At 43.4% G+C, this 14,448-nt stretch overlaps 1 protein-coding gene across 4 annotated transcripts in view; it reads left to right on the forward strand.

The window, feature by feature from the left end:
- PSD3 (pleckstrin and Sec7 domain containing 3) overlaps nt 1-8,099 on the forward strand; it is a 206,040-nt gene extending 197,941 nt beyond the window's left edge. For all 4 annotated transcript variants that reach the window (XM_014055021.2, XM_014055022.2, XM_087716231.1 and 1 more), the window contains one exon: nt 7,792-8,099. In XM_014055021.2, the coding sequence (XP_013910496.2) occupies nt 7,792-8,007 (216 nt within the window). In that variant the 3' untranslated portion in view covers nt 8,008-8,099. The remainder of the gene's footprint in view (nt 1-7,791) is intronic.
- Nucleotides 8,100-14,448: the final 6,349 nt, after the last annotated feature.

Raw genomic sequence — 14,448 nt, forward strand, 5'->3', positions numbered from 1 at the left:
GTATTGCTGAGTGACATACTTATATAATTATTTGTCCTTTCACCATTGCTGGAAGTATAAATCCTAAGCACTTTGACTATTTCATTTAACTGTCAAATTGATTTTAAAAAATATCTGTCTCTTCCAAAGCTCATCTACAACCATTTTCTGTTGTGTTCTTTTTAAGAGGCCTTGAAATCTTCTTTCATTTGTATAGCAATGCTTGGCTGAATCATGTTTTGAAATAATAGAAAGCCCTTTTTGTACTTGGTTGGAGAACACAATTTTGACAATAGATTTTCCTTTAAAAAATGTATGGGATTTGGTAGAACTTCACTAACATTTTTCACAATTCATTGGGAAAGGTCAGAACGCATGCCATTAAATAAACAATCCTGGAAATTCTAGAAACTGCATTTTGCACCTCTTAAAAACCTTTTTCTGAATTCTGATTAATCATGACTAGTCAGTAGTGAAATTCATTTTTTTTTACTACCGGTTCTCTAGGCGTGGCTTGGTGGGCATGGCAGGAAAAGGATACTGCAAAATCCCCATTCCCTCCCCACTCATGGGGGAATGATATTGCAAAATCTCCATTCCCACCTCACTCCTGGGAAGGATACTGCAAAATCCCCATTTTCCTGGGCGCTGCTCTGGAGAGTCCAAGCATGGGTTAAATACAGCCAATCTGCCCAGGACTAAATTGAAACTTTAAGCCACGCCTTTGGTGCTGACTAATCCCCAGATTTTTTTCAATTCAGCTAGCCCAGTGGACGTGCTTCCAGTTTCTCTTCATTTCTAAGTGATTGCTTAGACTCTCTATTTTTCTACTTTACTACAAAATTTATCTTCTTCCTGATTATTGGAGCAGGCTTGGTGAGTTTTCCTTTTACCCTAATTCCCTGGTTCTCACCAATTTCAGCCTCTCCGGTATCCTGGCTTCGCTCGGGTGCCATGAGGTTGCAGGCTGCTGTTGGGGAAGGTGCTTGGGTCAGAGTGCCGATGCCAGCGTGATCCCAGGGACCGTAACCCCGCTGGGACATCCGTTGCTGCTGACCGTGCTTCTGAGTGAGCCGGCTGTTGGTGTGGAGCCTCAGAGTTCTCTGGTGTATGTGGGTGGCCATTTTGAGAGGGTCGCACATGGCAATGGCCATTTTGAGAGGGACAAAGTTCCAGCCGCTATTTTGTTGACCTACTTTTACCGCAAGAAACAGCTACAGCCGCCTGATTGTCTGTCTCTTGCAAGTCGCCGCTAGAAGCCTTCCTGTCCGGAATTCCGGCAGGTTTGCCAACTCACAGCTCCACTATTATGGTAGAGGGCGGCAGTGGAGGTTTGTGGCCCACATGGTCGCACCCCACATTAATTGACCTGCGTGGGTACTGGGAGCTTGGAGCTTGCACCATTCTCCTTCGCCCACGAAAGGACTGTTGAGCTTTGCTTGCCCTTGTCTTCAGTGTCTCTGCACCAGAGCACTAAGGCCAGTTTCATCTGAGGTGGTGTGGGGGAAAGTTACCTTCCAGGCCTTACATCCCCACATTCAATCATGGCAGTTGGGGCCCCTGAGAAGCAGCAGCTTGGTCCCTCCACCAGCAGGGCCTGTACCAGACAGGCTGGCAAGGCAGTCAGGGAGGTCATCAGAGCAAGCAAGCCTTACTCTAGGCAGGGGACTAAGCAATGTTCAGGCCTAGACAGAGATGCCATCAGACACCAAAAGGCTTTAGAAAAGCAGTTTTCTTCAGACAATACGCATAGGTCTAACATTAGAGTTCATTTCCTTCCCTCCCCGACACTTTGTTTGGTGCCCAACCCCCTCCTGTCCAGTCAAGAGGGCTCTCATGGAACAGGAGATCCTTCACCTCAGAGACATAAACGCCATAGAACTGGTTCCACCAGGTCAGGAAAGGACAGGGTTTTATTCAATACTCTTCCTTGCCCCAAAGAACTCCGGGGAGTGGAGGGGGGTCCTCGATCTAAAAAAGCTAAGCCATCACATAGCATACCGGAGGTTCAAGAAGCAGTCCCTTCAGTCAATTCTGGATTGCATCAGGCCGGAAGATCTCTTAACATCCATAGATCTCAAGGAGGACTACCTCAACATCCCCATTTGCAAAGCTCACTGCAGATTCCTGAGATTCTTTTATGCAGGCTGCCACTATCAGTACAGGGCTCTGCCATTCAGCCTGTCCTCAGCACCTTGGATATTTACAAAGATCCTAGCTGCAGTGGCGGCCTTCCTGAGATCTCGCCCAGTGCGCCTGCATTGTTACCTAGACGATGTCCTCATTCAGTCATCGTCACGGCAACAAGTGGTGCAATACCTACATCACACACCTCCAACATCATAGGTTCTCCATCAACAAGGAAAAGAGTCATCTGCATCCAACCACCAGGCTGCAGCACCTGGGCGCCATCATCAACACCACCAGTTGTCAGGTCTCCCTGTCTCCAAGCATCAGAAGCCAGGTGTTGCAGTTACTGCAGTCATCACAGGCATCGATCGTGCAGCTATCACAACTCCTCGGCAAGATGATTTCATGCCTGTCAATAGTACCTTGGGCACCCCTTTATTTTCGCCACCTACAATGGCTCCTCCTGCCCTACCACAGGGCCAACATGAGCAGCTCTCAACAGCTGGTTTGGGTCTCACCAAAGGTATGTCAGTCTCTCCAGTGGTGGCTGTCCCCCGCTCTGGAAAAGGGCACCCTCTTCAAAGAGCCAGATTGTCTTACCATCACGACGGACGCCAGTCTATTTGGCTGGGGCGCTCATCTCCACAACCAGATTGCACAAGGCAGATGGTCATTGCCCGAAATGTCCCACAGCATCAACTGGTTAGAATTGAGAGCGGTGCGGCTTGCACTCATTCACTTCCAAGACAACATCAAGGGACATCACATGAGAATCCTAACGGACAATGTTGCCACAGGCACACATAAACCACCACAGGGGCACTCGCTCCAGGTCCCTAATGGAGGAGACAGAGCGCCTGGGAAGGTGAGTGAAAAGATACCTGTGCTCGATCCAAGTGGAGCACATCTCTGGGGTCCACAACATCCAGGCGGATTTTCTGAGCAGGGCCACGGTCAATCACTCGGAATGGTGTCTGCACCCGGACTTGTTCCACCAATTGTCTCAGAGGTTCGGCCGTCCCCTAGTTGACCTGTTTGGACCCCCAGAGAACACGCACCTCCACAGGTTCTTCTCTAGGTTCCACACCCCGTAAGCTGAGGAGGTCAACACTCTCCACTGTCCGTGGCCATCAGGACTGATGTACGCATTCCCCCCGTTGCCTCTTCTTCCCAGGGTGATTTGGAAAATCCTGTTGGAGGAGGTGGAAATTCTACTCATGGCTCCCTACTGGCCCAGAAGGATCTGGTTCGCCGACCTGGCGAGTCTCTCCGTCAACTCTCCTTGGCGGATTCCCCAGCACGAGGTCTCTCTCAGCCAGGGGGCGCTTCAACATCCAGAGCCCCAGTGGTTACAATTAGCCATCTGGCACTTGAGAGGGACCTCCTAAGTAGGAGTAGCCTTTCCACCAAGGTCATTCACACCGTTCAGGTGTCCAAATGGCCTTCTACGACCAGAATATATGACACCACATGGAAGTTTAATGTTGTACGCTGCCCTGAGTCCTTGGAAGAAGGGTGGCATATAAATCTAATAAACCAAACCAAACCAAGTCCTTCGACAGCTGGTGCAGAGAGCACAACGCTGAGGCAACTGCGGCTACAATTTCCCAGATGTTAGACTTTTTGCAAGATGGACTCGACCAAGACCCAGCTATTTTTAAAAACTACCGTCCAGTCTCCAACCTTCCTTTCTTAGGGAAGGTTGTTGAGAAGGTGGTGGCCCTCCAACTCTGACGGACCTTGGATGAAGCAGATTATCTAGACCCTTTTCAGTCTGGTTTCAGGCCTGGCTACTCCACCGAAACTGCTTTGGTTGCACTGACCGATGATCTCTGGCAGGCCAGGGACAGAGGGCATTCCTCTGTCCTTGTACTCCTTGACCTCTCAGTGGTCTTCGATACCATCGACCATGGTATCCTTCTGCGACGGCTGGAAGAGGTGGGAGTGGGAGGCACCGTTTTACGGTGGTTCTCCTCTTACCTCTCCGACAGGTTGCAGTCGGTGTTGGTCGGAGGACAGAGGTCGACTCCTAGGCCCCTCAATTATGCGGTGCCACAGGGGTTGGCCCTGTCCCCCCTCCTATTTTATCATCTACATGAAGCCACTGGGCGAGATCATCCGTTGGCACGGGATTAAATACCACCAGTATGCAGACGATACTCAGTTGTATCTGTCCGCCCTGTGCCAACTCAGTGAAGCGGTGGAAGTGATGTGCCAGTGCCTGGAAGCTGTTAGGGTCTGGATGGGAATGAACAAACTCGCACTCAATCCTGACAAGACCGAATGGCTGTGGATGTTGCCTCCTAAGGACAGTCCATCCAGTCTGTCCTTAACCCTGGGGGGAGAAAAATTGCCCCCCTCAGAGAGTTCTCCTGGACCCGCAGCTGACTTTGGAACACCACCTGTCGGCTGTGACCAGGGGGGCCTTTGCCTAGGTTCACCTGGTGTACCAGTTGCGGCCCTATTTGGACCGGGAGGCACTTCAGACAGTCACTCATGCCCTCGTCATCTCAAGACTGGACTACTGTAATGCGCTCTACTTGGGGCTGCCCCTGAAAAGTGTTTGGAGACTGCAATTAGTCCAGAATGCAGCCACGCGAGCGATACTGGGTGTGCCAAGGTACACCCATATCACACCTATCCTGCATTGGCTGCCCATTGGTCTCCGAGCACGATTCAAGGTGCTGGTTATCACCTTTAAAGCCCTACATGGCCTAGGACCCGGATACCTGTGAGACCGTCTTCTGCCACATACCTCCCTTAGTCCAATAAGATCGCACAGGATGGGCCTTCTCCGGGTGCCTTCAGCGGTACAATGCCGGCTGGCGACGCCTAGGAGTAGGGCCTTCTCTGTTGCCGCTCCGGCCCTATGGAATGAGCTGCCCCCAGAGATCCGGGCCCTGCCCACTCTCATGGCCTTTCGCAAAGCCATTAAAACCTGGCTTTTCTGGCAGGCCTGGGGCTGTTGACCCCTTGATTGAGGTCCAGCCCCCTTTCGATTGGGTGTTTGTTGTGTTCCTTTTTAACTTTGTTGTGTCCCATTGTTTTTAAAAATTCTTTTTAATTTTTTTCATTTCTGTAAGCCGCCCAAAGTCCCTCAGGATTGGGCGGCATAGAAATTCAATAAATGAAATGAAATGAAATGTAAATGAAGGCCTGGTCCCTAACACTCTCAGATGACAGGTGGCGGCCTTGTCCACAATTTTGACAGTAGACGAGCACTCCTCCCTTGATCATCATCCCATTGTCCGTAGTTTTCTACAGGGTGCAACCAACCTGAGGCCTCTGGTCGTTCACAGGCACCCCTCATGGGATCTCAAGGTGGTGTCACGGGCTCTCATTGGCCCGCCCTTTGAACCTCTCCAATCGTCCAGCCTCAAACATCTGACATTTAAGACAGCCTTTTTAATTGCCATCATGTCTGCACAGCGAATTTCTGAATTGGCAGCACTGTCAATTCTCGAGGACTTTTGTTGATACAACCTGACAGAGTAATCCTCCGTTTGGACCCGGCATTTATACCCAAGATCAACTCTTGGTTTCACGGGGCCCACAAGGTCATACTTCCAGATTTTTGTCCGCACCCCAAACATCCCAAAGAGAAAAAGTGGCATATGTTCAATGTTCGTAAAGCGCTAAGTAAGTACATCAAACGTACAGATGCCTTGGTCTGAATCACTTTTTGTCTCATTTCAACCTGCATCCCAGGGCCACAAAATTTCTTCTCAGACTATTGGATGTTGGCTGCGGGCTTGTATTTGCTCAGCCCACGTTCTTCAATCTATTCCGGTGCCACGCCTTATCACTGCACATTCTACCTGAAGCGCCGCCACCACGACGGCCTGGGCTATCCAGGCACCGATAGAGGAGATTTGCAAAGCTGCCATGTGGACTTCTTTGTCTCCCTTTGTTCGAAATTACAGACTGGACAAATTTGCTTCTGCGGAGGAGGCATTTGGGAGGCGAGTTCTCCAGGGCATTCATACCAGCGAAGAGACCTACTTCCCACCCTAGTGGCATTTAGCTTGGGTATGTCCCATGCTTGGACTCTTCAGAGCAGCACCCAGGAAAATGACCATTGGCTTACCTGAAGGGTCCTTTTCTGGGCGCTGCGAAGAAGACTCCAACCCCACCCTGGGGTCTGCTCCGCCATTTGTCATATAATTTCTTCTGGACTTGTGGATATTTTTTATGATCTTCATTGACTTGGTGCCTGAACTTCTCAGTGCGCATTGTCCACGCCTTCATTGAAGAAAATCTGAGGATTAGTCAGCACCAGAGGTGTGGCTTAAAGTTTCAATTCAGTCCTGGGCAGATTGGCTGCATTTAACCCATGCTTGGACTCTCCGTTGCAGCGCCCAGAAAAGGACCCTTCAGGTAAGCCAGTGGTCATTCCCTCTCCACTCATGGGGGAATGATATTGCAAAATCTCCATTCCCACCCCACTCTGTGGCCAGTCAGAAGTGGTATTTGCCGGTTCTTCGAACTACTCAAAATATCCGCTACTGGTTCTCCAGAACCTGTCAGAACCTGCTGAATTTCACCCCTGCCACTAGTATATTTGAGTTAATCACAGCACCACTGAGTGATGTTGCAGATGAAACTGCCTCATACAGAGAAGTTGTGATTTTCTAGAGAGTGAACAAATTCAGCAGTTGGCATTTTCAAAAATATGTTAAATCTTCCTTTACACTTTGTATTTGATGCCTGGTGGGCTCAGAAATTTGTGGCAGTAAAGTGAAACATTAAAATGCAGTGGTCTGCCTAGCTGAAGACCAGCAACAGTATGTTTTATAAATAATTAGAAAATCCATACCATACTGGAACACATGGCATAGAGAAAAACATAAGTTCAATTCTATAATCATCATTTTGACATCATAGTATCGAACTATTATATTCATAATCATGGAAAGATGAGAAGCTGTTAGGCACCACAATTAAAGTCCTGAATTTTATATGTAAATGTATATCCATTTGCCATTGCTGAATTTTCTACTTTACATATTGATCAGCTGGGCATAAAATGAGAGTTATTCTATTGTTTTAAGAAAGCATGCTTTCCCCCCAAATCAAGGTGGGATAAAGGGGGAAGTGTAGGAAAGGACAAGGTGAGGTAACAATAAGCATCCTTCTTAACCGTCTTTAGTTTGCCTAAGTCTTGTGGGTAGACTGAAGACAGCAATAGCACTTAGACTTATATACCGCTTTACAATGCTTTACAGCCCTTTCTAAGCAGTTTACAGAGTCAGCATATTGCCCGCAACAATCTAGGTCCTCATTTTACTGACCTCGAAGGATATAAGGCTGAGTCAACCCTGAACCGGTGAGAATTGAACTGCCAAATTGAAGTCAGCACAGCTGAATTAACCTGCAATTCTGCATTCTAACCACTTCACCACAGTCTGCACACTCTGAAATCCACTACTTTGGACAAGATTCTTTGCATGTCCTTTCAAAATACAACATTCAAAAGTTCAAATGCTTCTCCTGAGAAAGAGAACCAAACACATGTCCTTCAGTTTTCAGTTTACAAGACATTTCAGTGTTACTTCTGGGTGCCTTTGTCACCCACTAGCTAATATTGTTCTGCTGGTTTTACTTGCCATGACTGATATCCACACAGATTGTAGAAGTGACAAGGTAGACTGAATCTTTTCTTTTTTTTTTTTTTTTTTCCAGAAAACCCGTTATGAAATCTATGTGTCTCTTCTCAAAGATGGAGCAGGAAAGGAGTTGCTGAGTAGCAGTGAGATTGATGGTCCTGGACTGAAGAAATGCCACTCCAGCCCTTCATTAAATCAAGAGTCTCCTGTTAGTGCCAAGGTGAAGCGTAATGTCTCTGAGAGGAAGGACTATCGACCAGAAACTCCCAGCATCAAGCAGAAGGTTACTTAAGAAAACTAAGGCAGGCTGGAGGATCACACGCCGCTCTCTCTTTGATAACCTGTCCTTTGCGAAACAAACAAAAATTAACACATCTGCCTGAATGGGTGTTAGTGACATTTTTCAGTTGTAAATTTTGTTGTTTCTGTACAGGTTGTTGGAAATGTTTTGGCTTCTAACTTGCATTTGCCTAGTTAAGTTATCATAGAGCAATTGATCCAGTCCTCCTTTTTTTTAAAAAAAGAAAAGAAGTGGGGGGGGGAGAATTGGAATGGGTCAGAGAGAGATTTCACGGTATATTTATCTCTCTTGTCATATGTTGGTCTTCTTTTGTTGGCTTGTAATTTTCATCTGAACTGCTGCTGCTGTTCAGCCGTGGGGGAATGACGAGGCAAATGGAGGCTGATCAACTTGTTAAGCCTTGTCAGCGGATAAGCTAAGATGTAAAAGAGACTGGGTAAAAAAACGTTTGAGTGTTGCCAAGCTCGGTAACAACGCATTGTGGAAGATATGCCAGTAACTTGATTATTGAGTGATCATTTATTATGATCTCTTAGTCCAAACTTTTGGATATAGAAACAGATGAAGACCTTCGGTGAATAGAAATGATTTCAACTGATACAGGTCTTATTTTTTCATGTTCCTGGGTAGAAACTTTCTACCATAACCTTCTCTTGTTTTATCTGCACATAGTGTTACCCTAATGATTCTCAACAGCAAATAATCATATATTCATTGTACTAATAACAATAGCGTGTAATGTTTTTGTTCAATCGGCATTATGATCCTCCTTCAGATGTTTAAGTATTTTCAGGCACTTTATAAACTAGTTGATCAAAATCTGGTATCATTCCAGTCCCCATTTGCTAACCAATAGGTCCCCTATGCTATAGAATTGCTTGACAGAGATGTCTGTCTATCCCCATATCCATACTGTGCTTCCTGATTTTTGGCCCAAGAACTCTCTCTCATTATTATAGTTCCTAGAGTGGTCTCATTTCTGTTGCAGAGAAGGGCATTACATCTGACTCTTTCTTGGCAATGAAAAATATCCTGCAATGCAAACCAAAGAGAAAAGAAATAACAAGAACAATGGAGGTTTAAGTTATAATCAGGAGCCTTGGGAAAAAAAACTTTCTGGGGAATAAAAAGTTTTGAAAATTGTTGAAGGGCACCTCATTAAACCCAGAAATGGCAGCTTGCAGATAAGAACGCATGTTCTGGGGGTGGGGGGGCATTTTCTAGGTGGGGTTTGTACATTTCTTTTTTTGAAGAGGATAAATTGTGTAAAAAAAAGTCCCATCCCCTAGATTCTGTCAGGCTGGGAGATAAGAAAACGACAGGGTGACACATGTGAAAGCACTGAATTAGGCTCCTAAATTTAGAATACTAAATAAAAGCTGTCAGTAGTCAGGACATTCTTTATAAGTGCAATTAAGGTATTGTTCTATTTCAGTACTGCTAACTTGCAGCTGTTTAGATGCCACAAATATTACAGTTCCCACCATCAATCACTATCAGGGCTACATAAGTTACATATCAGAAGTTCATTAAGATAGGACTCTTACCACCTGTACCTTCATAAGAAAATTTCCTTCGTTTTACAATCATGAGTTATCGCTGTACGTCATGAATACTAAATCGGTATTTGGGGTACTGGATAAGTTGCTACTGCCTGCCGAATTAGAAAAATTCACAAAGAGTGGCATATGGTTTCAACAAGAGTTCAGAAAAGCCAGCAAACCGCCAGCCTTGTTGAAATGAAAAGAGGTGGCACCAAAATGATTTGCATCTTTTAAAAAAGTGGGAGGGGGAGGTGTTAGTTCAATGTATGCTTTGTACTAATGGAGTACAGGAGAAAAAAATGAAGAGGCTGTAAAAAAATATTTGGGAAGAAGACCTTGGTAAGACTGGAGAGAAATACACATGAGAAATGTTAAACTCATCCCTTGAAACAGAGAAATCACTTTTTTCTCTCTACACATGAGTGAGACAGTGATACTATATTAAGGTTGTATATGGCATTTCCATAACAAAAGTAGACTAAACTGATTATTCAAGAGCCTTCCATGTTGTTTGACTCTTAGCCTCCATGTCTATTTGTTGAGTGTTACTGATGATGTTTGCAAAATCTAGGATAGCAGGGTTTTTAGATTTGCATTTTGGAATGACTACAGCATGGTAGGAATTATCAGGTGTGTGTGATGTCCTCCTTCCATTAAAATACAGAATTTGTGGCTGGGTTCACCCGTTGCACTAAGCTGTACTTTGTTTTAACCAGACTTCGTTGTACAGACCACAATCGCTAGATTCGCCAGTATACTGAGCCAAAGTCAAATGAAATGCACCCTTGGCATAAAGCAATGTGTGAACCTATTTACATAGTGACTCACTCAATATTTGTTCATATAAAGACACACTTTGGAAAAATGATCAATGGGGAAACGGTGGCTGCTCTTCCTTTTTCTTGCAGAACAAAAAGCTTTGTAAGATTTTGGAGCAACCCATGTGGCAGCCAGGCAACAGACTATATATACTCCACTCATCTAGTAGAGTCAGTGCCAATGAGTTACATGGACTTGCTGATGAGTTTGGTCAAGCTTGCATACAAAGATTGGAAAGGGTATTATTTCCCCCCCCCTTCAACTCCTGGAGGAAAAGCAGGATATAAAGCTAACAAATAAATACAGAAAAGCATTCCCTTCCCACCATTAGAATACTTGGTACTTTTCCATTTGTGTGAAACTATGGGTTGCTTCATTGTCTGGATTTGGTCCAGAGATTACTCAGTCGGTTGGAAAGTAGGGAGCATGATTTAGGATAAGAGCCCCGGAAGTATAGAAAGAAGAAACCGCCACCTAGCTGGATCTCTGTGCTCAAAGGAAGAGAGACTGCAATTTTCTCCATAATGCACATAATGAGAAGTCAAAATTAACTGTCTGTGTCATATTTCCATTTTCACTTTCCCTGTCCTCCTTTCACTTTCTAAGAATCAAACTCTAGTCAAGCCTGTTAGGCTTAATATTAAAAGTACAGCTCTTGAAAGAAGTTTGATAACAGTTGGAAGCTTTCTGGTGTTTTTTTTCCCCCTGGATTCTTTTGTGATGCTTCCAGAAGGTTGAAACAAACCCCAACATGGCTATTCAAGTCGCACAATTAAAAGCTGTAATGGGCTTTATATGCACTCTTGTTCTCCATGTGCACCCTGATGACTGTTGCCTTGGGGAAACAGGAGTGCAGCCAATAATTGAAACGTTGCAATTCATGAATGTATTTGTGTCTATTTCTTTTCAGAAGCAGAGGGGAATTCAAATTATTTATTATTTCCAAGGTGCCTATGGTGGTGGCGGGCAGAGGGTGTGTTGTAAATTACTGTGACTGCAGTCAGCTCCCCTGCTGCATCCCTGAAATAAGGGGTCAAGTAGGCTTTGGCTTCATTACAACCTTAGTAGGTAGCTCCATAGTTTTTCTCAGAGGAATAAGTCTGCTTTTACTTCACATTTACTTATATAGCAGAGCATCAGAGATCACACTACCTAGGGTAAACATGAAGCTGCATTTTTATTGAAGTGTTGACTGCAGCCATTGATGCTTAAGCTTCTCCTATATAACCATGTTATTAATCAGCTTTTATATATAAGGGTTTCTTTTTTCTGCTCACTTGAAAATTAAGGTTAGTTACACTTACCTTGCATGGGAGATATGGGTGCATTGCTGATGTGGATGTGCACATCTACAGGTAGACAAGAGCATGCATCAAAATAGTTGCCTATGCTTTTGTGAAACATGTATATTGATAGGTACTATTACACTTAGGTTTTTTGCTATTAAAAGGTTTTGGCTGGCATTGGATTGGGACTAGGTACTTACACTAACTTTGTGCTATATTTCTCTTTTGCTGTTTGCAAGCATTGTTTTCTGTAAGAATTGGCACATTGGCATTTAAATTGTGTGTATAATCCTTATGGTCGTGCCATGGTTGTCAGGGTCCATGGCAAGAAGCTTCTATAGAAGTACGTATATTCACTGGTCTCTGGTTATATTTTTATATGTCAAAGGTTTTCCTAATGTTGCTTCACGTTTCTGTTGAAGCTTGTGGCAAAAGAGCCAAATCTCCTACAACCTTATAGCTTTTTTTTCTTTTTAACATCCCTAGGGATGACTTTTTCAGTCCCAGGGGTTTTGAAACTTGGGTGGGTAAGTATGAATAATTGTACATGATCTAAAAATTGCTCGTGAAATCTTGCAGCTCATATCAGCAATTACAACACCCACAGGAATAGGCTTGCAGGCTAAATCCCTTGATATTTAAACTATTGCTGTGTCTGGAAGCAGCAAGAACAGCTTTCCAGAACAACGTTGGCCCCCTCGGTCTCCCACTGTGCCCTTGCCAGTTGTACAATGTCTTTATTTCTAAGTCTTGCTCTTCGGTTTTGACCACCAATTCTGTTGTCACTCCAACAACTGCATTCCATAAGACAGTGCAGCACTGTGGCCTCTAGAACCAACAGACATAGATTTCCTTTCCTGGTTACAAACCTCCGAGCTGAACTCTTCAGTCATTGATAACCAGTCTATACAGTTATTATTGCAACTTTTTAAAGTCCTTGGACGGGTGCATCACTAAATTACATTTGGCCAGGCTGAGATTTTCAAAATGGTACTATATATTGCACCGAGTCGAATGCATTTTGAAGGAAAAAAACAAGTAAGTTCTTACTTTAACAGATCGTCCCCAATTGGTTGCAATTGCCTATCATTTTTCCTATACAGCGGTATCTTGCCATGTTTATTATTTGGGACCTGTTTTGAGCCAGATTAGACGTTCTTTTCAAGGGGAATCTCTGGATGGTACATTAATTCCATTTAATTTTCAGCTGTACAATATGTTCCCTGTTCTATTATCTGCAAAGCTGCAATGCATTCACACTCTGTAACAGATTGAGAAGTCTGAAAAATCAGCACTTTAGTTTAAATTCTGTTTAAAAGTTTGCTTTATCTCAGCATATTCAAACTTTTAAAGTATAACTTCTAATAGCACTGTACTGGAATTTCAAGAAATTAACAGATACAGTGGCAAATTTTAACTGTGTTCTGAATCTTTGTGTTTGGAATTAAGCCTCATCTTTCAGTCTTAGGTCTCCATCTGCATATATTATATGTCCAAAGTGTTGGGAGGATTGCTAGAAAAATATTTTAAATATTTTGACCGTTCTGGGTATGTTTGACCATTAAGAATTGTTAGAGTTTGAATTCTGCTTTTCATTTTGAGTTTGCATTAAGGTGAACAGAATAAAATTATCTGTATGCAATGAGAAAGATGATTTGGGGAGGGGAAATCTTTTGGAGATATCACCTAGAAAATTAGGCTAAGACTATGACACAAACAGTTAATTTTTAATTTTTCCCAATTGAAAAAAAATAATTTTGACATTGGCTACTGACTTTTCAAAATTATAGATGTGTATTTTTTTAGAAGCAAGATAGAGATCCTGCTGCTTATATCTATTAACCTATAATGGGAGAATTTGAATGATTTGGCAATATTGAAATTAAAATTCATCTTGCACTAGTAATACATATCATCTATTTTAAGTAAATTTCTGTTATGTGCTATGCAGTTGTTGTGATTGAAAATATTACAGTTTTGGCTGAGCTGATTGGAATTTCTGGAAATTGTATTTATAAGCTTTAGGAAGTTTGAACTGTTAATTTATTAGAGACTATTGTTTTTCCTTATTACCAATATTTAACATTAAGTATGTGACTTATCATGGGCAATCATGGTTTCTGAAATCAAAAAATTGTTGGTTCCCCAATAGGCTCTTCCTAGGAAATTCGGAAAAGGCTTGTGAGGAGATTGGTCTGCTATTCCACTACGCAGTTTTGAAAGATTGGATCAAGTCTACCATGTAGACTACCTAGAGCTGAGTGATAAGCCATATGTCTTGCATGGAAAGTGGATTATATTCAGTTCTCAGTATCTTCCAGCTAAAAGGTTTTCAAGATTACAAAGCTTGAAATGAAAAGAATTCCTTGAAATCTGAGGGAGCACATTTGGAAAACATATTGTGACCATGTGAGGGAATTTTCTAGTTCAGACCTTGGCAGAGATTTACAACATTAATTCACTGAGCCCAAACTATTTCTGAATCCATTGAAAACCTCTTGCTCATCTCTGGCTTGTATTGATACAGCAATGCAACATTTTCTTTAAATAGCAATTCCTATTATCTCCAAACCAGCAAGACACTCACACACATTGGCTGGAGATGATCGGAATGGCAATCCCAGAAACCTGAACAAGGCCAGATCAAAAATTGGGATCAGTTGTGAAGCCTCATCTAAAATTAAATTAGAAGTGAAACTCAACAAGTATATTTGAATGTAATTAGCATATATGTGTGTCTTAACAGATTATTTGTTATTACTGCAGAGGTATAATGTGGATAA

Source organism: Thamnophis sirtalis, unplaced genomic scaffold (genome assembly GCF_051295495.1).
Source record: "Thamnophis sirtalis isolate CommonGarterSnake01/CBP01778 unplaced genomic scaffold, rThaSir2_p1.2 scaffold_5, whole genome shotgun sequence".
Classification (NCBI taxonomy): Eukaryota; Metazoa; Chordata; class Lepidosauria; order Squamata; family Natricidae; genus Thamnophis; species Thamnophis sirtalis.